This window comes from Melospiza melodia, chromosome 13 (assembly GCF_035770615.1).
Source record: "Melospiza melodia melodia isolate bMelMel2 chromosome 13, bMelMel2.pri, whole genome shotgun sequence".
Classification (NCBI taxonomy): Eukaryota; Metazoa; Chordata; class Aves; order Passeriformes; family Passerellidae; genus Melospiza; species Melospiza melodia.
This window is the reverse complement of record NC_086206.1, coordinates 2,918,980-2,946,344: the sequence shown is the minus strand read 5'-3', so window position 1 is coordinate 2,946,344 and position 27,365 is coordinate 2,918,980. Positions and strand designations below refer to the sequence as shown.

The 27,365-nt window shown below is 47.5% G+C and overlaps 2 protein-coding genes across 2 annotated transcripts in view; one reads left to right on the top strand and one right to left on the bottom strand.

Annotated features, from left to right (window-relative positions):
* The window catches only part of CMTM4 (CKLF like MARVEL transmembrane domain containing 4), a 35,124-nt gene extending 26,825 nt beyond the window's left edge, over positions 1-8,299 (top strand). Inside the window, exon 4 of the mRNA XM_063167607.1 lies at positions 226-8,299. Coding sequence (XP_063023677.1) covers positions 226-396 — 171 coding nt within the window. The 3' untranslated portion in view covers positions 397-8,299. The remainder of the gene's footprint in view (positions 1-225) is intronic.
* Positions 8,300-11,711: 3,412 nt separating this feature from the next.
* Positions 11,712-27,085, bottom strand: CMTM3 (CKLF like MARVEL transmembrane domain containing 3). The gene is made up of 5 exons (XM_063167606.1): positions 26,975-27,085; positions 17,960-18,115; positions 16,193-16,288; positions 14,877-14,994; positions 11,712-13,442 (listed from the first exon to the last, which is right to left on the bottom strand). The coding sequence occupies exons 1-5, from the start codon at positions 27,083-27,085 to the stop codon at positions 13,414-13,416; spliced, it is 510 nt and encodes a 169-aa protein (XP_063023676.1). The 3' UTR covers positions 11,712-13,413.
* Between the last annotated feature and the right edge of the window lie 280 nt (positions 27,086-27,365).

The following is a 27,365-nucleotide window of genomic DNA, read 5'->3' as shown; positions in this document are numbered from 1 at the left end:
AAAGTGTAATTTCCCAGGCCACGATGATTTATCAGCGCAAATAACGTGGGAAGCGGAACTTGTGAGTGCTTTGCCGTGAGGCTGCCGCTGTTGTTTCACGTGCCCGTGTGTCTGTGCCCGCAGGTGTTGGGTTCCCGGCCACGCTGGTGTTCGCGGTGAACTTGTGAGTGCTTTGCCGTGAGGCTGCCGCTGTTGTTTCACGTGCCCGTGTGTCTGTGCCCGCAGGTGTTCGGGTTCCTGGCCACGCTGGTGTTCGCGGTGAACGCGGCCGTGGCGGTGCAGCGCTGGCGGCTGGGCCGGCGGCAGCAGAGCCGCCAGAGCAGCGAGTACGTGCGCGCCCGCAGCGAGTCCCGCGAGGTGGTGCACCGGCCCGAGATCCAGCGCCTGGACGCCTGAGGGCCGCCCAAGGGAAAAACAGCGCCCAGCTCCCTCACGGAACAAGGCTTTGGCTTTATTTAAGCAGGAAAAGGTGCATCGAGGCTGGCGAGGATGCCCAGCCCTGCACGCGTGCAGAGATGTGTTGAGCCAGAAGCTGCTGTCGTGGAGGCAGAAAACGGTGGTGGTTCCAAAGGAAGATCCCCTCAAGGCCTCCGCATAGACATGGGCATATGTTATATAGCTCCCAGAATATATAATGTATGTCTGTTCTGAAGTGTGTCACTGCTTTGGATTACCTGCACAGAGTTCCCTTCTCTCTCTGGAGATGCCCTGTTCCTGCAGCCGCCCCGGGGACAGAGCAGCCCTGCCCGGCTGCTGAGGGAGGAGATGGAGCCCCCAACGTGCCAAGGAGCCAGGGGCACTCAGCAATAACTCAGCCAGCGGGGCCCGTCCGTCCCAGACTGTGTCTGTCTGTCTGTCTGTCCTCCTGCCCCGAGCTCTGCCCAGCTGCCTGCCTGCGGGAAGCCGTGCCGGAGCTCTGCTGGTGCTGGGCCCTGCCCGAGCCTGGGGGCACCGAGGGCACGGAGGGGCTGCCTGCTCCTCTCGGGACACATTCCAGTGCTCATTCCAAAGTGGGAAAATAAATGTGTTTAGGAGATGGGGTGCACAAAAGGGGCTTAAGGGGCACAGTAGCGAACGAAGGGGTTGTCATCCTACAGACTTACATTCCAGCTGTGGCTTTCTTTTTCTTTTTTTTTCCCCCTTTTTTCTTTTTTTTTTTTAAGGTTCAGCATTTCCAGAAGTTTTTGCTAGAACTTGCTTTCCCTCTAAGCCCAGGGTAAGCAAGAACTAGCAAAAATGTATGTGCTTTTAAAGTGTTCCTAAGGTTGCAATGTTGTGATTCATGTAAGGTAAATACTTCTTTTTGGAAGGATGGTCGTTCTGAAATTAAAACTTAATTGGTGGTAAGTGAACCTGATTTTTATTTAACTGGGTGTTTCTGCAGATTTTTTCCCCTTAGGATTCTTTGAAAAATGAATTTAGCTAATTGGAAAATAATATGATTGTATTGATTTGTTTAGAAATAGTTTTACTTAGCTGAAGTTTTCTTTTTTAAGTTTTCCTTGTACTTCCAGTGAATGAATTACATTTTCTCTACTCAGAACTCAAATTCAGCAGTAATTGGCTAGATAATGTCACAATATTATTAGGAAGGTGTCTCTTGATATTTTCCTGTTTCTTTGGTGTTTTCATCTCTTCAGTGCATTATTTGGCATTTGTGTGCCTGAGTGAAGACAGTGTGTGTGGGAGGAGATCTCTAGAACTAAACTCCTTTGTGGTGTGAGGAAAATGGAAATCTGTGCAATTGTTGGGATGGTTTGCCATGTGTGTCCTGCTGGAGCTGCACTGCTCAGGTGAGTGCAGCCCCTGGAGCCTTAAGGACAATGGGCAGTGTGCTGGGTGAGGTATTTACCATGAAAACCAAGTCACACCAAGCAGGAGATCAGGAGAAGTGCCTGGGCTTTTATAGTACTGGAGGGAGCTGGGGTAGTGGAAGTGTGAACCTAATGCTGCAATGTTCAAATTGAGCAGCAGAGAATTATTTTGATGAGTGAAAAGGTGACAAAGGTGATGCCTTTCCATTTTCAGTGTATTGACATCTATAGTGCATTTCACCTCAGTGGCTGAGAAGAAGATTAAAATTCAGAGTTACTGATGAGGTTAAGGAAAATTTGCATTTTCTTAGTGATTGATGGTTTACCAGTTCCTACAGTAACACTTTATTGTGCTTTACTGGATGCTATGCCAAAGGGAGCACCAGTTTAAGAGGAGATGGAACCAGCTCTTGGTGCTGGGTCAGAGCAGACATTCCACAGAGGGTTTCCTCACCTGGGTGCATTTCCTGAGCAGCACATGGCAGTTCCATGGCCACTGTGGTAGGAAATAACAATTTGTTATTGCCAGAGCTGCTGTGGCAGCTCTGCTGTTTGCCAGCACTGGCAGAGTTTGCAATGTCAATTATTAAAAGACTTTTTAAAAGTAGCACAGGCATAGCCAGTCAGGAATTTTAAACTGCCATCAAAGCAGTTTGGATAAAGATTGTAAAGAACCCCAAGCAAACCCAAACCAGACAAAACAAAAAACCAAACCCAAACATCCCACACCAAAATCAAGCCGAACCCACCTACTGAAATAGAAAACAGAGTTCTCCAAAAGATCCGTGCTGTTGGAGTGGAGCTGCCATCTGCAATCAGGGAGCAGGATGGTGTCCCCAGGGCTTTGTCAGGAGTTGTCCCGTCACTGGCCAGGGCTGGAGGAGCATTCCCAGACCCTCTCTGTGCTCCCTGAGCTCCCTGAGCCTGGGGCAGAGCTCTGGGAGCCTCTCTGGGTTTACGAATTTGCACCTTTCAAACCCTGCACCTGTCCTGGCCTAGGAGAAGGGTACCTGGGGTTTGCTGTGCAGTGAGGCCCCAGCCCCTGGAGCTGCAGGGACAGGAGCAGAGTGGGGCAGTCACAGGAGGGGTGAGATTCCTGCAGCTGGGAGTGCCAGGATTCATTACTCACATCGTGCCCTGAGCCTAGCACAGCTCTCAGGTGGAATCCAAAAGAGAACAGTGATTTAAAAAACACTATCTGATCCACTTTGTGAAACAAAAGCAAATGTAAATGTGTAATTTCCTTGTTTTTGGGACCAAAGATGATTTTAGTATTGTATAGTATATTCTTTCTAAAAAATCTTAAGCACTTACTGCTCTGCAGAGACATTATTTACTATTTGGATTATATAGAAGGGAAGTAAAGTAGCTGTGAGAGACGACTACATTTGAAATATTAAGATCATTTGATGTATCCATTTCCCCTGAGTTAATTTTACACAGTGTATTGGAGAGGTACTTCTTAAAGACTGTTACTTAAACTGCAGTCACACAAAAAACCCTTAAGGAAGAGAAGAGGGTAGAAAGTTTAATTTTTTTTTAAACTTGCTTAGAGAAGTGACATTAAATTGCTTCTCTCAGCCAGTTAGTCTTGCTTGTAATTGCTAGCACACAGGGATAATTTCTTTTTGTCCTTAAGGGTGCTGTTTAGCTCCATAAAGGGACTCAAACCCCACTGTAAATAGAACTAAATGAAAGCAAACAGTTGAGGTTGGTAGGAACAGGATGCTTGGAACAGTGAGGGTTTGGATGGGTGCCCTTTGGTCAGAGAGCGTTTGTGTGTATTTCTGGGTGTAGAAATGACTGAATTGTGCCCCTGTGCAGACATCCCAGTGTGTGTTGCACAGTGAGCTCTGCCTGGAGCTGCTGTCAGTGCTGCAGGAGCCTCTTTGCCCTCCTGCTCAGCTGGGCTTGGTGCCACGTCCTTGAGCTGTGCAAGCAGCCCCAGCAGGAGCTCCTGAAGCCACAGGGGAACTCACTCACGTGTCTGAGTAAAGCCAATCCCTTCTTCCTTTCCCCCTTTTCATTTGGAATATTCGTGCCTCATGGATCAAATGCTTTAATATTTAATTCTTGCTAAGCCTCTGTTGGTCTGTGCAGTGCCAGGAAGATCAGAATGTGTCCAGTATCCCTTGGTGTCAGCTGTGGTGCTCTTCCCTTTCCTGCTGGCTTGGTGTTCTTTCTGTGGTCTGTGGAATGCTGGGGCTGCTCTGAAATTCCTGGAGTGACCTCCCTGTGCCTTCTGAGACAGGCTGTGGCCCCAGGGAGCTGAGACTGCAGCGTGTGCTGCTCACTCCTTCAGGAGCACAGCATCAGCACAGCTCTGTGCCTTGGCAGCAGCTCCTCATCCTTCACTTTAGGGTGTCTTTCCATGGGATAAAGGAGCAGTGTGCTGCTCTTTCCTTGGCTTTGTCACTGTTGTGACAAACACTTGCCAGGGTTTGTTGGTCACTCTGGTCTCATGGCACGCTCTGGCATTGTTTCAGCTCTCTGGATTCCATTGCTGCTTCCAGAAAGGGGAGGGAAAGGTTCCCACTCCTCCCTGGGTAGCAGTTTATGCTCCCCCTGTGGATTTCTGTCCATGTGCTGATTTCCCCTCCCACCAGGGCAGAGCCAGAGGTTCATGGAGTGCTGTGCACACAGCAGAGAGAGGATCTGCTGCCCTGGACTGTTCTGCCTCAGTTAAACACCAGCTTTTCATGAGCTTTAAGGTCCCTAAATGAATTTGGTCACCTCTCCACGCTTTTTGGGATGTGCAGGCACAGCAAATTCTTACCCAATCTGTGGCTTGATTAATGCAGTTCTTTCTTCCTCCCTCTTCCTTAGGCCTCTTTCTGTATCTGCTATTTTCTTGTCTCATGTCATGTTGTAATAATTTCTACTTGTTTTCTTTCACGAGAGAAAAAAAAAAAACAAAACTGACCAAAAATCTAAAATAAGCAAGAATAATTTAGGGCATAATTAAAAAAATGAAACCCAACTTAATAGCAGTTCAGATAGTGTAGGAAGTAATATTGTTTCTCCTACTCAGCTGGGATGCTGATCAGCTTGGAGGAGGAGGAAGAACAGAACTGTCCTGGAAGCTCTGGAGCCAGAACTCTTCAGTGGCAGTGAGGATAATGAAAAGTCTGATAAGAGGTTGGAGATGTGAGAAGGACCCTTGGCAATCCAGAGCTCTCACAGTGAACATGAACAGTCAGAGCCCCCAGTTCATTCAGCCATGGGCATCTCAGGGGGCTGGGAAGGGCTGGGATTGCCCAGGCTCAGCTTCCAGAGGGGATCCAGGGGCACCTCTGGAAATCAGGCTTGTGCTGTTTGTAGCATGAAATTAAGGATTGTTCACTGGCTGGAGGGCCAGCAAAGCTCAGAATCACTGTGCAGGTACAGGTGTCCTGTGTGTGAGTTTTAATGGCAACAAAAGCATTTTAAGCTTGATCCTAAAGTCAGTACAAAAATGCATGGAACTTTGTAGAAATTATACTTTGCAAAAATTATGCCCTATTGCTCTCTTTATTTTGACAGAGGGATTGGTTAAAATGAATTTATACACATACTCAGGAAATCTCTGAATGACATTTTAGAGGGTTTTCCTGGTATATTATTTTTATTTTCCCTGTCAGCCACTTGGCCACCTTGATAGATCTGCTTGACCTACTCAGAGTGGTGCTGTCCAACCTGAAAGGGTTCCCTTGTTTTGGTCTTTTTTTTTTTTTTTTTTTTGGTTGTATTTTAAAATTCTGTCTATAATTTAACCATTTGTATGCTAAAAATAATCTTAAAAAAATCTACTTACACTGTGATTTTTGGTAGCCTTTAATTTAGAGTATACAACACAATCTAATTTTCTTTTGGGATATGCAGCTTTCAGAAGTGTTCTTATATATGCCCAGAAATGAAAGTTGTCTATTTATCATAGGAATGTGATTAGATAAAGTAACCTATCCGGAATCCCAGTGCAGCTCTTTCATATGTGCTGGATGGACTAGTTAGTGAATTTGCCTTTTAATCTCTATGGGTTAATAAATATTTTTTTATAACTAGCCACAGATATTCCCTTTTAAATTATACTTGGCAAACAGAAGATATTTAATTTTATATACAATATACATAGTTACCTTGATTGACATATTTATAACATAGAGCTTTGTGTTTACTATGAAGGTTTTATCTGTATCCCATGGACCTCATGGGTGAAACTTTAAAAAGTCGGTTAGCATTTATGGAAGGTTGTGGGAACTTTCTTCATGGCTTCACGATGAGGACAGAGGAGCATTTAAAAGGCAATAGCCAGATTGTTTTACAGAGTATCTTATTTTTTGATTGGGGCTGGTCCCTGCAGCTATTTTAATAACATCTGGATGTGAGTAACAGAATGGAATATGAGCATCTGCCTCTTCTGACTGTCACAGGCTATTGTCTAGAGCACAGGAAATTTCAGGGTATTGTATTGTTTTGCTTCAGACAAATGTCTCAATAGACCTATTTAATTAAAACCTTCATGTGTCTGAAAGAAAACATCCTCCCTTAACTAGGCTGATTTATCACTTTTGGTACCCCTTTAATCCCAAAAGTTGTGTTGTCTAATATTTTAAGTGATGTTCCAGCTATCCTGATGTCTGCAGGTTAAAGTGGTCCTGGCTAGCACCCTTTTGTTACAACAATTGCTACCTTCATTTTTCTACTGTTTCTACTTTAATCTTGAATGTTTACCAGTTTCTATTGTTGGATCTTGTGGAGGGAGAGTCTCTTAGCACTACAGCTCATCCAGCTTTAACTCATACATCACAGTCCTGGAGTAAGAAAATATTTTGAAATATATATTGTGGCCAATTTATTGCATTTTAAAATGACTTCTATACTTAAGACACAACATTTATGACATAATAGGACGAATGACTTAGCTAATCATTGTATCTGTCTAGACTTACTCTCTTTTGTGTTAGTGTCATTTTGAAACTATTTGTATATGTTGAAGTTTGTAAGGGTTCAGGAACCCACAATAAAATAGTAAAGTATGTATTTATTTCTCATGATAATGCTCAAATTTGATTTGGAAGTTGACACTTTGTATGTCTTTTCACAGAATTGTAAACAAATACCGAAAAACTGCTTCACCTAGGGTGCCTTCCATGTGTGGTACTAACACTTGTCATTCACAGGAATAGAGATGTAAATTTATGAATCCAGCAAACACTATTTTTGTAATGTGAGTCACTGACACAGCTCTGGCCTCGCTGTGCTTTGTTCCCACCACCACCAGGTTTGTGGCTGCTGTGTCACTGCCTTCCCTCCACGTGCACTGGATCTGGTCCCTGGGGAGCCACAGCTTGTGTCTCCTTTGCTCTGCCCCTGAGCACAGTCCTGGTGCTCCAGGTTCTGTTCCTTGGGCCTCGTGAGGGATGCTCAGGGTGGGGTGTCTGTGTCCCCAGGGCTGACCCTGGCTCCTCTAGACCGACTGCAGCCCAATCCAAACATTCCAAATTTAGCTCATAATTTATAATTTACAGCTTCTGAGGAGGGAGCATCCAGGCCTGACCAAAAGACTTTATCGCTCTGGGTTACAGGTGCTGTATTGACAGGTTTGTAACTGCAAACAGCTCAGAGGAATTACGGAAATACCAGGTTAGAATTCCATTCAGGCTGAGCAAAGGGGATGCAATTTTCCTTTTTTCATGAGCACAAGTGTGCTGTGCAATACCCTTGGTACTCTGGAGTACAGAACCCTCGGTGCATCTCAGAGTGGTGCCAGGGCAGCACCCAGCTGTGTCCTGCCCGGGCCTGCGGGGTTCCAGCAGGCAGCACGATCCCCTGGAGCCAGCTCAGCCCTGGAGAGCTCCCATTGTCCTGCAGGGCTGGGGCTGCAGCAGCTGCTCCAGCCGAGGCGTGCCTGCAGCTGGGAGCGCCTTCCTGCTGGCACAGCTGAGCTCCCTGCTGGCTCCCTGCAGCTGCCAGCCCTGCCTGGGACAGGAGTCCTGGGAGTGCCTGACCAAGCTCAAAGGCAGGTACTCCACAAACACAACCTCCTTGTGTAGCTTGTTTCTACACCAGTAACCATGTCTCCGTTGTTCAGTTCTTTCTTTGGTGTCTGTGCTAATCAAAAAACACAAGCTGAAGAATTGTAAAGTCTTGCAATACACAAAGCAGTCTTGGTTTTAAAATCCATGCTGTTGCAGCATAATTTAAATGGTGTATTTATCAGTTTTAAATGTCATTTTGCTTTTCCAGTCTTTTGTATATGGGCACAATACTTTTGTAAATTTTTTTTTTATTTAGTTGTCTTTCATGTCTTTTCTTTCTGGTACTGGAAGATTTGAGCTCTCTGGGTTTTCACGGTACTCTTCTGATCATTCTTCATAGTGGTAAAAGTCTGTATTTTTGTATGTAGGAGAAATGGAAGTTTTCTAACACTTATCCCAATCAATATAGTACGGAATCATTTGTGAAGGACTTCCTGTTTAATAAATGGACATATTAAAGTACTAAAACTGTGTCTTCATCTCTGAACATGGCCTGGGCTGGGGTAATTTTCTTCCAGTGGCTGGTGTGGGGCTGTTTTGGATGTGTGTTGGTAATTCAGAGATGTTTTTGTTAATGCTGAGCCAAGGCTTTTCCTGCCCCTTGTGCTGCCATGCTGGGGAGGGGCTGAAGGGACACAGCCAGGACAGACGGCCCCAGCTGACCACAGGGGCATCCCACGCCTTATGGCATCAGTATTTGAAGGTGGAAGGAGGAAGGTGTTTGGAGTGATGGAGTTTGTCTTCCCAAGTCACCCTTCCAGGGGATGTGGCCCTGTGGCTCTCCTGGAGGTGCTGCACACCTGCCTGCCCATGGGAATTTATTCCTTGTTTTGTTTTGCTTGTGTGCACAGCTTTTGCTTTCCCCATGAAATTGTCTTTATCTCACCACAGGAGTTTTCTCACTTTTCCCCTCCCCATTCTCTGCCTGACCCCAGTGGAGGAGAGCGAGCCCTGCCAGGGGCTCGGGAGGGTCCTGGGCTCCAAACAAAGCCAGGCAGCTGCCAAAGGCACTTTGTGTGTGGGGGGAAACTCCCACCACGGCATTCCGGGCTGGGGCTGTCCCTGGGACCCTCCTGGGGGCAGGAGAAACCACGGCAGAGCCTTGGGGAGAGGCAGTGGAGCAGAGGGAACGTGGAACTGCTCTCAGGCTGGGGCTGGGATTGCTCTTGGAGCAGTTCTGGTGTGCTGCCATGGCCTGCAGGGCTCCATCCTGGGCTCTGCAGCTGCCCATTGGGGACTGGAAAGGGATTTTGGGGCTGAAGTGCCCCAGGCAGTGGGGAACACTCTGCTGCCTCCCGGGCTGGGGCTGCAAGTGATGCTGGGGGGATTTTTGGTTTCCAGGTGCTTCAGGCACAAGGTGGAGGCACTGAGCCGGTGCAGGTGAGAACTGTGGAGAGGCATGAGGGATGGGTGAGTCAGGATTTGGGAATGTGGGAATGTGGCTGCAGCACTCCCAACACTGGGGAGAGGGAAGGATTCCCTGAGGAGCCAGAGGCTCTTACAAGGGGCCAGTTCATTTTCCCTGTGTGGGGCTGCCAGCAGCACTGTGCATTACCCAGGGTGGCATCCATGGTGCCTCTGGGGCAGGAGAAGCTTCATCAGCTGTCAGATTAAAAAAAAAAAATAAATAAAATAAAAATTGTCTGACTTTTAGTTACTGGATCTTCCTTCAGTCTCCCGGGAAGACTGTAGTTAATTTATTCATGGATCAGGCTAACAAAATGTGATGGGCTGTGTCCAAAATCCATAAAAGAAAAGGACAAGTGTTTCCTGGTGAAAATTAACATTGGAATCTATTTTCCTCTTCATGGAAGTGGATTTAAAAATTGACTTATTTAAAAAAAAACAACCAAAACCAAACAATCAACAAAACCCCACAAAAGCAATAGCAATAAAAAAACCGAACTAAAACCAAATCCCACCAACCAAAAAAAAACCTAACAACCCCAACCTCCACCCAAACTCCTCCTCCCCAGAGCCCCAAACAAAACCACACTTAAATTTTAAATTTTCTGGGTAGCACTGTTTTACTTTCTGGCCCGGAAGCTTTACAAAACACTGAACACTGAATTCTCCCAGTAAAGGAGTGTCCTAGGGTGATTATCTGTGTTGCAGTGTGGATTCTTTAATGCACTCCTGTTTATTTATCCCTGACATTTAAAGATCCTGACATTTAAGCCAATGCTCCACGCAAAAAGGTGTCTCAAGCATCTTGGAATGTTTGAGAAGATTTACACTCTCAGTGCTTACCTAAATTTCCTGTGCTTCCTTGGTGCATCCTCTCTGAGGATTAAAGGAGGGCCAGGCGGGGCTGCTCTGCACGTGTGGCATTTGGGCTGTTTGTATCCTGGTGCAAATCTGGAGTGAAGCCACTCAATGATTTATTATTTCTGACCAGAACTGTGCCCAGTGAACTTCCTCAGCAGAAGGACCATGAGTGGAACCAGGAGCATCCAGCTGTGTTCTGCTTTCCAGCACAGCAGCTGAGATGCTCTGCTCTTCCCTGGGATCCTGGGAGTGACTGCCAGATGGAAACTGAACACTTGAGGAACTTCAAACAGTATCAAGTGAAAAGCACAGTTAGGTAATGGACAGTGTTCAAAGGATAACAGCCTCCTACTTCAGTCAGAATCCAGAACAGCTACTTGGAAAGGCATTTCAATTCCTTGGAAAGGTCTTTTGAACTCTCTAGTGTCACCTGTCCAAAGATCAGTGCACAAGTCTGAACAAGTCCACAGGTAAATGGAGAAGCTTGGTAGGAGGGAGAGAGCCCTCCAGGCAGGTGAGAGCTGAGTGAACTCACCTGAGGTGCCACTTTCCCTTCCTGTCCGTGGCTTTGAGCCCATGGAACTTCTGGCATTGATCCTACAGGGATTCATCCACACCTGGGGTTGGAAACTCCTCCTCGGGCAGCCCCAGGAACTCCAGGTGCTGCAGTGAGGGCAGGGATTGGGCTCTGGGGGCTCTGGAAGCAGCTCCTCCATGGCACACGAGTGATTGTGATTGCAAGGAGGTGTCTGAGGAGGCCACTGAATCCACACTGCAGGTGGGGTGTTGTGCTTGTCTCCTGAATTGCAGAGAGTGCTCCCAGTACCCTTTTGATGTTGTCAGTTGAGGAAAAACAAGCAAACAAACAAAAAACCCAAAAAGCCAAGCTGACTTTTCCTCCACGTGCCCCAGAGCCTGAACTTGTGCAGTATTTGTGGCAGAACATGGGCAGAAGACTGAGTCAGCCCCTTCTACCCCAATCCAAACTGGCTTTGAAGTAATGATTTTAAATCTAATTTTCTGAAATGATATCCCTAAGATACAGAACCATGTTTTCTTTCAGTCATGGGAACAGATCTTTTTTAACAAAAGGGATCTTACAGAAGTGCTTGGCCCTGGGAGCAAACTGCTTTGAAATAATCTGAGCCATCAAGGACTAAAAAGCCAGTAAGGAAATTCTCTGGGCAGGCACTCACTGCAAGCTGCTAAAGCAGTCCTGAAGTAACTCATGAACATTTTGTTTGCTGCCTGTTTACTTTAAACCAACATGGAACAAATGACCAGAAAATCTCAGTATATTTTGGGTGTGTAAGGATGAACCCAAAGGGGACTTTGTTGTTTACAGGGTTATTGGTTGCCAAGAGAGAGCATTGAATCCACAAAGTCTACTCAATAGTTAGAACAAATTCCTGGTTAAATTTTTTCATCTCATGCCCTAAGGAAGAGGTTTGACCTGTGGCTGGTCCCCAGGGCTGGCTCTGAGCTGAGCCCCTTCCCTAGTACAGATTTAGGATTCCTGAAGTCACAGTCCCTTGTGCTGGGCAGAGGCAAAGCACCAAAATCAGGTAAGCAGGCAAAATCAGGTCTCCAAGTAAGTAAAGACACCCAACACTTCTATTAAAAGAAGTTTAATCCAGCATGGTTTCTAAATATTAACCATGTCTCCAGCTGTGACATGCAGTACATTTTTTTACTTAAAAAAAGAGAAATACAAAACAAGTACAAAAATGAGCCCAGGTCCCCTGAACATCACAGTGTGTGCCAGTAAAATATGACAAGAGAAGGAAGAGAAACATGGGGTATCATACAGGAAAAGGTTCAAAGAAATCTTTGAGATTGTCTTTCCCACTTGTTTTGCATTTACTGTCAGTGGAAGGAGATGTAGGAGTGCCTGCTGGACAGCTCTGAGCCTGGGCAGCAGCCCTGGTCCCTGCCAGCTCCCCTGTCCTGCTGGCAGCTGCCACAGGGACGTGGAGCCCAGGTGCTGATTTTATTCCAAAGGAAATCTGCTTTCATTGTTTCATCCCTGGTTTTCACTTACTCTGTTAGTACCATCTGCTCTCATTTTAATCACACCTGTTCTGGCACTGTATTCATTTTTAAAACATCCATGCAGGTTTCTTTGCCACAGACCTGTGTGATGCCACCTGTGAGGAATGTGCCACGCTCTTCCCAAGCATTCCCAAGGGTTTATAAATGGACACAGATATTCCAGGGCAGGTTGTGCTACCTGTGAAAACAGCTTGTACATTCTGAGGGCTTTTTCCCTGGAATGCATCACCACAAGATAAATCACATCCTTCCAGGGGAGAAAAACCAACCCAAGCCACCCCACTCAGCCACACTGGAAAAGGGTGCTGGGGAGATGAATTCATTGCAGACATTCTGTAGTTTGGGGTTGGTTTCTTGGCCTTTTCACAGTGGGGAGGGGGCACTGCCCTCCTGGGGCCTGGGTGCATTCAGTGTGGCAGCAGCAGTGGCCATGGCACAGGGCAGGACGTCAGCACTGCTGCCTGGGCACAAACTCCTGCAGGTTCTCCAGGCAGGTCCTGCTGGAGGTATTTGCCAAGCCTGCCTTCCCAGGGCTTCCACAAAAACAGGACAGGGCTGCCCAGAGCTGCCTCACCTGCTCCCCCCATCTGGGGGTGGAACTGCAGCAGAGGGGTTGTGACTCCATGCAAGCAGCTTAAAACAACGGATACTGAGGGTTTGATGAGCCAGCTGCCCTGCAGCACCATTACACTTTGAGGTTTGTTCTTGCTGCAGATTTCCAGTTGTCACTTTTCCTTGTCACAGATAGGCAGGAGATACAAAGGCTGATACAAAACCAACTGTTAGCTGCACTCCTTGCCCTCAGTGCTTGGGAGTATTCAGACTGGATAAAGAAATACTGTTAGTTAATCAAGAAAAATACAAACAGGCATCCAAACCTCTCCTCTTTGGCGTGTCAAGAAGTATAAAAGCTCTAAGTGTTAAAGGTTTGGAATGATGAAAGCACATTAAAAGCTGTAAATGTTACAAATGCAGTTCCCACTTACTTGGGACATGGATGTGCTGGCTGGGGAGGGGCAACAGAGAATTGAGCTGGGTTGTTTGCACAGATCTGCTGTAGGATCTGTAGTTGCCAAGGAGTGTTCAATGGCACTGGGAGTAGTCTCCTTTTCCACATCACTGCCCTGTCTGTGCTCTGGTGATTCCACAAACAGTGAAGTGGAAAGGGGCTGAAATGAGGGGATATTTCAATTGGCAGTGCATTCAGCAAAGAGGAAAGTGCTTGATCATCTTCCCTTCACGCTTGGTTGGTGTTTGGTTCTTCAGTCTGAGTCAGAGTCGGAGTCCTCATCTGAGGGGTGAAACAAGGAACAAGAGTGAAAATGCAAACTGGAAATCCCCCCAGCTGTGGCTCTGGCTGGGACAGAGAGGCTGTGCTGACAGGGTGTGCCTCAAGGGACACAGAGGGCTGGGAATGAACACCTCTGTGAAATGACAGCTCTTGCTGAGGTGCTGGGACCTGAAATGGTGTTTGAAGGAGTCAGGAGATGCTGCTGAGAGGCCCTGCTGGCATCCTCCTGCTCTGGGCACTGCTGTGTGCACCTCTGAGACGCTGAGCAGCCCCAGCAGGCCCACGGAGCTCCATCCTTCTGGCCTCAGCACTCAGGAGCCCCTGGGTAAACACAGGCTGGGGCTGCAGGGCTGAGCCCTCCTTGCAGGGCCACAAACACCAACACAAATCTCTGTGACTGCACTTCTGGGAGTTTATGTATTTGTGCCTCCATCTCCAGGGAACTTAGATCCTATTTGTATCCTAATTCTGCACCCTTGCCACCTGATCATCTTCTGAGGGCAGTTCAGGTTTTAGCTTTTACAGTCTATTTCTTGTTCCTTTTATTCTTTTTTCCCTTTGTCTTTCTTTTCAGCCTAAAGCTTGAGAAAACACTTAACAGTCTACTAAAATCCCCAGAAGAGACAGTCAGTGCTGCTGTTCCCCTCCCAGGATTCCATACACACCTTGGGTGTTTGGTTTTTCAGGGGTTTTAGATGAGGTGTTTGGGGATATTTTTTATTTGTTTTTAAGTGTGGAGCAATCTTTTTAATCCATGTGGGTGCAATAAGGAGTCACAGGGACATGATGCCCCATTTGGGCTCCTGAAAACTACAGAACAACTACCCCTGTCCTGACCTGAACTGGCTCTGAACACCCAACACCTTCTTTTTATCTTCTCCTAAGTGGATCTGTCTGATCTGAAGTAAACTATAATAGAAAAAAAAAATTGATAGCAACCTTGTTAATTTTATGCTGTTTGACCCTTGGATTTTAAGGTCATTTGCCCACAGATGGTCAAAGATGATAAGAGGCAATCATGATAAGGAAATAATAAAGAGAAAAGCACTATTTGGACACAAAAAGCTGTGGATTAATGGATGCTAATTATAAGTTACAAAAAGAAAAAAAAAGGTAGAAGTTTCCTTGTTTTTACAACAAGACATTTTAATAGGGAAAGAAAATCTGTACTGCATGGTGATTTCTAAAATTGGATCTAGGGCTTTTCAAAGTGAGATGTGAAACTCTGAGAAACTTCACATTCCTGGCTTGCAGGTTATCTTCATAAATCACTGGAATTCCATTTGCAGCTTCCTAACCGAGCAGAGCTGTGGCAGACAAACCAAGAATAGAAACTGCTCTTACTGAGCAAGAGCTCCTGCTCCCTGCAAAGGGTGAAATGGAGAGGGAAATCTCACCCTGCAGCTCCTGTGACAAGCAGGGAATTTCACCCACCTTCTGTCTTGTGCCCCTCGGGGGAATCGGAGCTGCCTTGCTTGAGGAAAGTGACCAGGTCATTGAAGGTGATGTAGAAATCAATGGCAAACACGATGGTGGCTGCAAACCCAAACACCTGAAAGGGCAAAATAATGCTGTCCCTAACAACAGCTCCAGTCTGTCGGGGACAAACCAAACCCCACCAAACCCACACAGCAAAAACTCCATGGCTTTTTTGGCCTGTGCCTTTCCAAAAAGGCAGGGAGGAGAAATGGTTTGTGAGACACTCGTGTCACCTGAATTACAGCTGCTCTGGGAGCCTGAGAAGTGACCAGGGGTGTCTTTATCCCTGCCCCAGGCTGCAGCCCTCTTGGGCTCTGGGCCTGTTCTGGACATCAGCACCTCCTGCACCTCCACTGTGCCAGGGCACCTCTGCCACCAAGGAATCACCTCCATTTCTTGGGAAATAACTTTCCACTTGCTTACAAGGAGATGTGTCTATTGCTGAGTGAACTAGACAGATTAAATGATTCTGGAATTCTCTCAACAGTGACAGAGCAGCAGAGTTGTGCCAAGCTGGCTGCTGGAAGAGGAGCCAAGGCTGAACACACTCCATTGCTCACTGCAGGGACAAAGATTAAACAAGATTTGGGTTTGTATTGTGGGATGGTTTGGGAAGGGCTGCTGGCCCACACCACTGGGCACTGATCTTCCCAAGCTTAAAAAATTGTTATGCAAATTTTATTTATGTTGCATACATTATTGATGCTTAGAGTCAAGTTGCAGATGCAGGGGCTGTATTGTATTTCTGTATTTCAAAATGCTGATGGGTGAAGGCTCTTTCCTGGGCAGTCCTTGTGCAGGAGGGTAAAATGACACTGCTCTTGTTTCAACTCATCCAACTAAAACTAAGCAGAAGAGGCAGGAGGTTGAAATTACTTAATTTAGACTGGCCTTAGCAGTTACAGGTTTGAGTTATATTTTTTTTTTATCATCATCATCATCATTATTATTATTACTCCTTCCATTCAAGGATCTTGACACTCCTTGCAGGAGCAGCTAGTAAAATTAAAGAGCAGAACAGGTGCCTTCCCTAAGGGTACAGTTAACACTGAGGAGCTCTGTTAGGGTGAAAATCTACTCATTGGTTCGAGACATGTTTTTCTGAGTAAGTACCATTTCTTCTTTGCTTTAGGCAAATTAATTCTCAGTTAATTGAAGAAACATCTATGACTTGCAATGGGGTGGTATTTGAACTGTTTGTAAGTGCATCCATGCACTGAAGTGCACTCAGTTCAGCACAGCACCTGGGTGCAAAGCTGATGCCTACTCACCCCTGCTGCTTTCGATGCTCCATCGCCGTACTTGGAGACAGCAGCAATGGAAATGGCGAAGTAAATGATGGCGGCGGTGACACAGCGCACGAAATCCTGGGGAAGAACAACGGTGCCCTCTCAGGCTGGTCAAGGATTTCCTCTAAACCCATCCTGGGAACCAACACTCAGCCCCTCTGCTGTTGCATCAGTGCCTTTGCTGGTGTGTGAGCACAGCCTGGTTTGCTGTAGAGGAGGAACTGCTCATCTGTGAAATAGTTCTAAATAAGAGAAGAGCTGAACCTTGGCAGAAACTTCTGCTTGTAAAGATGCTGGATAAATCCTGCTGCCACCCTGCCTGTGTCAGGCAGACCCTCCTTCAGCCTGGGAGGGCTGTGTGGGGTGTTTGCCTTGGAGCACAGCAAGGGCTTTAATGGAAAGATCGTTTGAAATGCCTTAAAAGCCTTGTGTTAGAGCAGAACTGCTGTGGCCCCAGAGGCTCAGGGGGTCCCAGCTCTGTGGGAACAGGTGCCTGTCTCTCTGTGGATGCAGGGCTGTGTGGTGATCTCCAGGGAGAGCTGTCTGTGCAATTTCTCATTCAGCAACCAAACCCTTGGTTTAGTGCTGGAATGATTTGTACTTCTCATGTCCACCAGCCTGCCCCAGGAGCCCGTGCCTGGTGTGACCCTGGGATTTGTCCTGCTGAGCTGTGCCCTGTCACACCAGCAGGGACATCTCTGCAGTGAGCTCTAAACACAGAGCTGTGTCCAGGGCATGCCCAAATCATGAGGGCTGCAATAATGGCACCCTCAGCTCTGTTCACAATTAGCTCTCCTGCTTTTCCAGAACAGATGGAGGAGTAAGATTTGTCTCAAAGCACAAATCCTGCAAGAAACCTGACTCCTCTGAAGTCAGGACAAGGTCAGTTATCTACACTGTGTGCCTGCAATATGTTATGGTAATGGCCATAACAAACACAGAAGTGCCTTTTTTGTCTTAGTTCTGGAACCAGATGCATGTAGAAAATGGGAAAATGATGGAACAGAGATTACCAGCTGAGAGCTGTGCACAGTCATAGCCAAAGTCACTAATATTGTTTTATCCACCAGTGGCCTTGCTGAAGTTATTTTTATACACTGAGAGCTCAAATTCAAATCTCACTGCAATGAACTACTGATGGTACCAAAAGAGAATCAAGATTGGTAAGATCAGAAAGGGTTTTTGAAGTACTTGTTCTGCAGGGCAGCTGCTCCCTTTGCAGTGATATTTGAGACTGCAGGGCCATCCAGTGGCCAGGGCTCTCCTGCAGCCCCAGCACTGCCCCAGCAGCCACTGGGCTCCTTTGTGAGCACGAACTGGCCAGAGCTGCCCCTTCCCAGAGCAGCTCGGATTGTCTGTGGGTGTAACTCTACCCGAGAATTCAATCACAGCCTGACAAAGCCTGCCCATTATCAACACCACACCTGCTTCCCCCTCTGCAAGGGTGGCAGTAAGGAGGCCCCAGCAGGCAGACTTGGGCTGATGCTGGCCCTAAGCCATCTGCCTGGAATTGGGCACACATTCTGTGCTTTGATAAAGCCATGCCCTGTGTCAGCACTCAAAAAGCTGCAGTGCAGAGCAGAGCAGAGTTTAGAGTGCTCTGGGACCTTCTGAAGCAGAGACAGCAGGGACAAGTTTCTAAGAGGGCAGTAAAATTGCTATAGTCACCCTGAACTCCTGCCCAGCCACCTTCCCTCCCCTCTCACTGCACAATTAAAGCTGAAGGTTTCTGTTGCACATCTCACTTACCGCCAAAGGCCAGTGGACTCCTTTAAACTTCTCATTAAGCCTGGAGGCGTAGGCAAAAAAAAGAAACAGTGCCAGCAGAAACTCTAGGAGTGGTGCCATCATGAAAGAAGCTGCTAGAGATGCAATATAGCAGATAAAGATGATAAATGACAGCACCTAAAGTAAAGGGAAAACTCCAAGTTATTTGCATGGAACAGCAGAGCCGTAGGCAGCTGAGCAGCTTTGAAGTGTTATTTTCCCTGTGTATTTCTGTCAGGGCTGCTGCTGCTGCTGGCATACCTTCAGCATCCTACTTTTTTTATTTCTCATTGGGCCAAATGATTTTTGTTGTTGAGCACAGAATAAATCTGAAGTAAGGGTGTTTATTTCCACGTGTGTGAAATCGCTGTTCCGGAGCGCTGGGTGGATTTGCACCTCTCCAAGTCAGTAATTTGCTCTGGATTGTAAACAGCTCTGACAACATAATTCTGAAAATAGAGTGGGGTTGCCAAGCAAGCAGAGCTCTAAGCTTTCAACTGTGACAGCTCTCATTTGAAACCCAAATCAGTGCTCAGACAGTCTGAAGTAACTCAGCATGTATAATCTTGGAGTTGAAAGAATAAAGTCTGCTGCTGATGGATAGAAAAGGGCCAAGAATTAATTGTTCTGTGACTTCTGGAAGTGTCTGGTTCCAGTTTTCCAGCGTGGAAGCTGTTTTAGAGAGTAATAGGACAGATAAATCCCATAGATTTCTTTTATCTCCATAATGTTTCCTAACCAGTAAATAATAAAAAATGGCATTTTTTTCCCCACACTCAATTGAGATACCTTTAGCATATGGTTCAAAATAGAAAGTTTCACCACGGGAAAACAACTGAAGAAAATGCATTTTCACCTAAACCAGGCAGTACCAGAGTGCTTTCCTGGACTGTGTTTGTATAAGAGGATGGTGAGGGAGCCATGGAGAAGCTCAAGACCATTTTCAGCTGCTGTACTGGGGGTTGGTCACCTCCAAAAAGAAGGTCCAGTCCTTCCTGTTTCACTGCCTTGCATGGGAACTGGCTGCTGCTTCAATCAAATTAGCCTGAAGTAACAAAAGCAGGCAGGATGCTAATTACACATTATTATGTGCCAGTTGGCACCTGGGCTGCTCTGACCAGCCTTTCCTCCTGGACACAAATCTCTGCCTTCCCAAAGCTCAGGGATGCTTTTGGTCAGCACAGACTGAGCAGTACATTACAAATAGATTTTAACTTCTAATTCCAAATCAGGACACTGACATTCCCACTCACACAGCACTGAAAATAAATGGATTCTTTTCCCCCAGATGCATCTAAAGGCAGATGTAGCTTCCTGCAAAGGTAATCAATGCATTTGCCTCATTAAATTTCAGCTCTGTGGATTTCCTTGTTTGCTGCTACCATAGGTTCTTGGGGACCACCTAAACCTCAGAAAAAAATCATAATTACACTTTACTGATAAGGCTCCTATAATTATTAATTGGTAATTACTCCCATGAGAGGTCATTCAACCCTCAAATACATGTATCAAAAAAACCCTTTTATGTTTAGGGGACAACTAAGCAGTTCAATCCCCCTGAAATAATTTCTTGGTGTAATTAATTACCAAGCCTTTATTCTCAGCCTGTGTTTTGGGGAAAGCAGTCAGTGCCTGGGCAGGATGCTAACAGCTGGAACAAACTGTTTGCATCCATTGGGACTGGCTGGTGAGGCTAGAGAGGATGTGACATTTTTAGTAAGGGACTATATTTATCTTGCAGGTCTGTGCATTGTTCTTGTTTCTCTGGTTCTAGAAACTGAGCTGGGATAGTTTACAGAGCTCATTTCTGCATGGGCCTGCTAGCTGGCAATGTCTGCCCCTTTGTTCATGTCTACCCCATTCTGAGGTGTTTACTGCTCACAAAGCCTCTCTGCAGGTCTTTCTTATTTTCATAAAGTGGAGGGAGTTCATTCCTTGTATCTCATCCTCAGTGTAGTATTTTCTTCCTATGAGCTAAAAGGGGTAAGAACTCTTTAAAGGGAAGTGGATTTATCAGAGCTTGACAACTCCTAAGAGGAGAGAGAACTTCCTTCTTCCCATCACAGCACCTATTCCCTTCCCACCCCAAAGAACAAACTGCACTTGCTTTGTGCATCTGCTTCACTTGCATTTCTGGAACACAATTTAGACACAGTTCTATGTCTTTTTGGAATAAAAAGAAATCACCATCTATACATGACATTTTCTTTTTGTTCTGGTGTTGAAAAAATATCTTCCTTTTTGTGGCTAAAGCAGGTGTGTGATGGCTGAGCTGCAGAGGTGATGGGTTCAGGGCAGGTCCCACTGACCACAGCCCTTCCAGTGGCAGATCTTAGACTTGAACTAAACCTAGGGATCTCTGAAGAGAGGATTAAATGCAGTGTTAAATAACCCATCCTGCTGGAGCAGTAAGGGAGGCAGAGAGGCAAACTGCAGATCTGTAAGGTGATGCTGCACAGCAGAGATGCCTTTGATCTCCATTCTCTTTGCCTCAGTAACTCCTGGGCTCTGACTGCTTTTGCACTGAGAAAAAAGCTTTCCTGACGAGGTGTAAAGTGAAAGGAAGAGCCTCTGTGGTCTGTTCTTATCAGCTTTATGGCAATTTGTGCCAGGGAAAGCTCCTGCCATCTCCTTTCAGCCCTGGGCAGGTGTGAGGATCAGACTCAGGGTGAAAGAGGAGCAGGAACACACCAAGGAGCCCCTGATCCCAGGGGCTGGGGTGCCAGGGGATCCCTGCTTCTGTGCCAGGGAGGCTGCTGAAGGGTCACATCAGTCTGAGCATTTCAGCTTTCTAAATGGTCTGACCCAGAGAAGCTGGGGAAATTTTAGTTGTTTATTTTAAAATGTGGTTCCCAGGCCAGTCACTTGTTCAAAGCAAGCCCTGCATGGGTGGTAGATGACAGCAGTGTCCTGCTGCCTGCTCCTCAGCCCTGAAGGCCAGGCACTGCATTCCCACCTTCCCACCCTCAGTGCTGGGACTCACTCCAGCCTGTCCTGCTCTCCACCTGGCAGCATCCCTTTGTGGGGAGAACTGCACCTCCAGGCACGCTGAAAAAAAAAAGGCACCTTTGATTCACAAGAACCCATTGATTTCAGTAGATTACTGATGGTATTAGTAAAGGGGAAAGACTCTGAAGACTGGAAATTGGTCTGCAGTTAAACATCATTCCTCATTCTGGAGGCACTCAAGATTTTATGTGAAATAAATGTCTAAAAAAGAACAGAGCAGATTTTGAGAATGAAGATTTGAAAGATGGTATTTTTAGATGCCTTCACTGGGGGAAGGCTGGAAAGCACAGGAAGGGGAGGGAGGCAGATCTTGGAAAGAGCCAGAGGATCAGGAGGAAGGAGGTGCCTGAGGTCTGTCAGTGATGACCATGGCACTGCACCTTGGTACTGCACCTTGCTCTTTGGTTTTTGTCTTTTCTGTCTCCTGTCACTGCCCTGACGTGGATTTCAATGCCAAACTTCCCTGGTAGCTTGGGAACAGCCCTGTGTAATACAAGAGCCCACAAATTGTAGGGTTTTGGTGATGTTTCTCATTTCCTCTTCTGACAGCTGGAATGCACAGCTGTGGACTCCTGGAGCAATACTGGATATTACCTATAACTGTCTTTTCTCAATTACAGAAGTCAGCAGGTGCCTTTTCTGGCCATTTAAGTGCACTGCTACTAACTGAAGCATTTGATGTTATCTCAAAATTTTAAAAATACACCTCCCCTCCCACAATACAAACACTGCAGTGCCAGTCTGCACTCAGAAATAATGACACCTACCTACATACTTATCCAGACTTCAAGTCTTCGTGAAAAACATCTTGCAAACTGAAAGGTGCTCTAAAAACTCAACAGCACCTTTCAGAATATACCCTGACCCCTCCCAGGACTGTCAAATGTTCCATTGCACATCACATTTGTGCACCTCTGCACCTCTTTTCCTGGAGCTGTGTGTTTCAGGGTCACTTCTGAGAAAGGTCAAGCAATGGACCTTGATTTTTGTTAGAGCTTTGTATCTGTGCTTAAAAAAAAAAAAAAAAGGCAGCTAGAGAGGAAGTCTCTGAGTCTCCATGCCATTGCAAGTTCATTGCTAGCACTTTCAGAAAGCACTGCAGCTTCTGGGAGGGAAAAAAAGCAGCAATGTTTTATCAGTTTTGTCAATTTGTATTTACACAGCTTTTTTCTCTTCCCCTCTCTTGGGGTTGCACCCTGAGCACTGAGAGCAGCTGAGTCTGAGCCCTTCCTGAGGCACTGCTGCTGACAGGCTGGTGTGACTGCTGCCAGCTTCACAGGGCAGGAACATCTGCATGCAGTGAAGGAAGCTCTAATGCAGCAGAGAGCAGGACAGGAACCTTTCACAGCTTGGCAAAAAAATAATAAAAAATCCTGGCAAAAAAAGCAGCCTGATTGTTCACTAAGCACCTTTTATGTACACTCCCATTCTCACAAAACCCTTCTTGGGTATTGTGTTTCAGAAAGTAACTTTCCCATTGAATCCCATGCAATTATTACTTAATATTGTGTTCTTAGGGTGGCCAGGCATTACAAAGTTACACTTTACTGCACAACCAGCTTGCAGTTCAAGGCCTAAAAAACAATGCTGACAGTGGTGAGAGAGCACAGTGTCCCTGAAGGGAGGGAGGCCTGAGCAGAGCTGAGGTCATGGAAGCTCCAGAGGCACTTGGAGGAGGGAGAACAGACCTGCTGGAACCCACTGGGAATATGGGGATGCTGGGAGGCACCACTGCCCAGCTCCTCATCTCCTGCTCATCTCCTGCTCCCATCTCCTGCTCATCTCCTGCTCCCATCTCCTGCTCATCTCCTGCTCCCATCTCCTGCCCCTCATCTCCTGCTCCTCATCTCCTGCCCCTCATATCCTGCTCCCACCTCCTGCTCATCTCCTGCTCCTCATCTCCTGCTCCCATCTCCTGCCCCTCATCTCCTGCTCATCTCCTGCTCATCTCCTGCTCATCTCCTGCTCCCATCTCCTGCTCCTCATCTCCTGCCCCTCATCTCCTGCCCCTCATCTCCTGCTCCCATCTCCTGCTCCCATCTCCTGCCCCTCATCTCCTGCTCATCTCCTGCCCCTCATCTCCTGCTCATCTCCTGCTCATCTCCTGCTCCTCATCTCCTGCCCCTCATCTCCTGCTCCCACCTCCTGCCCCTCATCTCCTGCTCCCATCTCCTGCTCCTCATCTCCTGCCCCTCATCTCCTGCTCCAATCTCCTGCTCCCATCTCCTGCTCCCACCTCCTGCCCCTCATCTCCTGCTCCCATCTCCTGCTCCCATCTCCTGCCCCTCATCTCCTGCTCATCTCCTGCTCCCATCTCCTCCCCTCATCTCCTGCTCCCATCTCCTGCTCCCATCTCCTGCTCCCACCTCAATCCCCAGGAAAGAACAGCTTTGCCTAAGGCTTTATGAGTGGGCAGCAGTGTCACCTTCTGGGCAAGAGTGCGTTTTGTTCTTGTATTCTTGTCAGACAGACAAAGTGCATCACTCAATGGTCTCTGCTGTTCAGTTACTTCTCTGCTGCACTTGTTGAGGAGGTGAAATTCCTGCTTCCTCCAGAACTGGCTGCAGGAGAGGCCTGGCCACAGACCCTGAGAAGGGCACAGGGGCCTCTTCCAAGGAGAGTTTACACCGAGCATCTGGAGTTTCAGTTATGAAGGTCAGGTCAGAGGAGACTGAAAAGACAGAGAAAGACAGGAGAAGAGGAGACAAACAGGCACAATGATTTCTACATCCTTTTATGTCACCACAAAGGTGGCACAATTTTACTTATTCTCACTGCATTTTTATAGAAACGAAAGAAAATGCAGTGCCACTGCATGCTGGCTTCAGGAGACTGAGGAGGTGCCAATAAAGCAGCCACAAGGGCTCGAGTGGAACAGGCAGGTGAGCAGCAGAACCCACAGCTGGGATCCTGCCCAGACAAGCTCTGGGGCCAGTGTGAGAGTGGCTGTTAAATGGCTCCAACACAGGACACAGGCAGCTGAAAACTCATCTCTTGAAGGGTGGAAAAGAGTGAGGATGAGATGCTGACCTTCAGCACAGCAACTTGAGTGGTTAGGAAAAATCAGTAGCTTAAGAAGAGTGTTAAAATGTGTGGAAGAAACATTGGCATGGAAAAGGGGAGAGTAGAAAGGAAAAAGGAGTAACCTGTAAGATTAAAAATGGTGGTTAGAAAATGGAGGGAGCAAGGCAGTGAAAATAAACAGGATTATGAAAGATAGTGAAGCTTATGAATGTATTTGATGCTACTGCTTCTTTGTCTTTACAGATGTCCCAGGTGGAATAAAAAATTAATCAGGCAGGTTAGGGGAGGTGGACTGGATGTTCCCCAGAGGCCCCATACAACCCCAACTATTCTGTGATCCTGTAGAGATCAAAAGGAACAGGGGATAGGGGGAGGATATCTTTCTTATCTGAATAAAATTTGAGGTAATTAAGCCTCTACCTATTATCAGCTCCATCCCAGCCTGGCCTGCTCTAGATGCCCAGTTTGCACGGGTACTGCACCAGAGCAAATCACACCTGGACATCCAGAAGATCCTCTGTGTGGAAATGTTATTTTCAAAAACGGCTTGAGAGCTGCAGAAATAAAGTGCATTTCTGGGGAACTGCCAAGATGCTGAATAATGTGACATTTGTAACAGTAATGAGCACCCCACTTTGCTTCTGAACAAAAAGCACTGTTCAAAAAGTGCATCCATGAATATTATTTCCATACATTTATGCAGAACCCAACCCCACCCCACATTAGCACTGTGTCAGAGGAAAAATTAAACATTCAAGACGAGAAATACAAAGCTAAAGATGAAACACAGATTTAAATCACGATAGATTTAACTTGGACTCATCTTCAATTATTTGGCACTGCATTTCTCTAATTGTGTACAGGCTGCATTTACTCTGGGGCCTGTGCTGTCTTCAAGGGTTTCTTCTGGCAAAGCTGAGACAACTGCAGAGAAACTACTGCTGCCTCCTGTGTGCCAGGAAACCACGTCCTGAGCACGTGGGCTTGGCCTGCAAGGAGCACAGGGACAGCTCTCTGCAGATGGGATTTCAGAGCTGCTCCCAGCCAGCCAAGCCCTCGGGAAGCCCCGAGTGGCCTGACAAAGGATAAACCCCTGTTTGGTCAAGACAGAGCAGTTTTTATTACTCCAAGGAGGCATCGTCAGTGCTTCTCTATGACAACAAAAGGGTGAGTCTGATCCCATGACCAGAACAGTACTCCTCCAATATGTCATCATTCTGAGATGTTAAAAAGCCAGGCTGCCTGAAAGCCATCATTTAGTGGCTGTAAGCTTGTAAAGGAAATTCCAGTGTGTGTTATAGGATGTAACAAAAATACATGCCAAAGGAGCCAGGTTAGCGGGGCTCTGGTATCTTCTAAATGTGTGGTTTTGTAAACTCCACATGTTGTGTGAGTGATGGGGTAGCTGGCATTTTTTTGGTGGAGCTGATAAAGCCCATGGCTGGCTGCTACCCAGCCCGAGGCTTTCTCCACCCCTGAAGCCATCCTGACCTGCTGAGTGGATGCTTTTCCTCTCAGAGCCAGCCTCACATCTGGCTGTTCCTGTCTCTCTGCCACAGGGCAGTGCCCACAGCCTCACAAGCCCTCAGAGCTGGTCCCCACCAGCTGGTCACAGACAATCCTGCCTCCTTCGGTCTGCTCCTTATCTTTCTTTTGCTGGAATATCCTGGTTTCCTTCCCTGAACCAGAACAGTGGATAGCCAGAGACACCTTGCACATCTGAACAGTGCTCCATGGACCTGACTGCCATTTGGGCTGTCCTGATATTTGACTATCTGCTGCCAAAACTCCAGCAAACTTAGTGTTTGAATTTATCATTATTTCTAGCAAAAACGATGTTGAACATCTAATTTCAATCAACGAGGTTCCTATTCAGAAGCTAAATTTTGGTGTGAAATACCCACTCCCCATGGGGTGAGCAATCTCCTTCCCTATCACATGGGTACTGTTTCAGCTGTCAGGTTTAAGCCTTTACCTGTAAAATTCCAGAAAGTCTCACACCACAGTCACTGCCCTGGTCCTGCTGCCACACTGTGCTGATCCAGGCCAGGTGTCCCTGGCCCTGTGCCCACCTGGGCTGGTGCCTGTCCCTGTGGGCAGCTCTCCAGCCCAAGCCCAAGTCCCTCTGAGGGTCAGTGACAAACGTGCCCCTGGAGGGCTGGGGACAGTGGCTGAGTGACCGTGGTGTACAGCCTGATGGCACACATCATAAATTCAGGAGTAAAGTCTTTCCTGACACACTCAGGACAGGCTGCCCCCCAACCTGGCACCAGCCGATAATACAAACCGCAGCCCCAGTGGTTACTGGATTACACCACAAAGAGCTTAAAACAAAATCAAAGCGCTTTTTTACCGGAAAGGGGTCCCAATAGTGAAACACATTTAATGCTCTGGAAGTCTAACGCGACAAGTTCTGGTCTCTAACGTGCTCTGCCTGAATTAGGCTAAATCCATTATGCTCTGAAACAGCCCTGCAGTTCCTCCATTGGGGTACGGCTTTCCCCATTTTCTCCTTGGTTGTTGCCTCTCTCTCCCCTCGGTTGTTTTCCCTGTTTCCCCTCAGCTCTTGCCTCCCGTCTGCCCTCGGTTGCGTTCTCCCATTTTTCCTCTCAGTTGTTGCCCCCCGTCTCCCCTCAGTTGTGTTCTCCCATTTTGCCCCTCAGTTGTTGCCCCCCGCCTCCTCTCGGTTGCTGTTCCCCATTTTTCCCCTCAGTTGTGGACCCCGTCTCCCCCTGGTTGCTCTTCCCCATTTTCCCCTTCGGCTGCTGTTCCCATTTTCCCCTCAGTTGCTGGCCCCGTCTCCCCTCGGTTGTTTTCCCCCAGTTTTCTCCTCAGCCGCCGCCCCCTCTCCCTCAGCCGCACAGGGAGCGGCCCGGGACGGCTCGGTCCGGCGGAGCCCGCTCGGGTCCCGGCTGCCCCGGGGGCGGCTCCCGCAGCTCCCCAGCCCCGGTGTCCCGTCCTTACCGACTCTGCGAGCAGCAGCTGCCCCTTGCGGGAGCGCAGGAACTCCCGGGGGGGGAGCAGCGAGCTCAGCCCGGGCGGCGGTGCGGTCCCCTCGGACTCGGGGTCCTCCATGGCCGCGGCGCGGGCGGGGCGGGCGCGGGCTGGGGCCGGGCTCGGCTCTGGCTGAGCTCGAGCCGGGCTCGGGCTGGGCGCGGGCTCAGGCTCGGGGTAGGGGGTTGGCCGTGGAATTTTTTTTTTAATTTTTTTTTTTCTCTCTGAAGGAGGGAAGCGGAAATCGTGACACTGCGGAAACGTGAAAAAAAAGTTTCAGCATCCCCAGCTGTGGGGGGCGGCCCCAGCGCCCGCCCCCAGCCCCGGGACAATGGAGCTGGGCTGCGGGACCCAGAGCAGC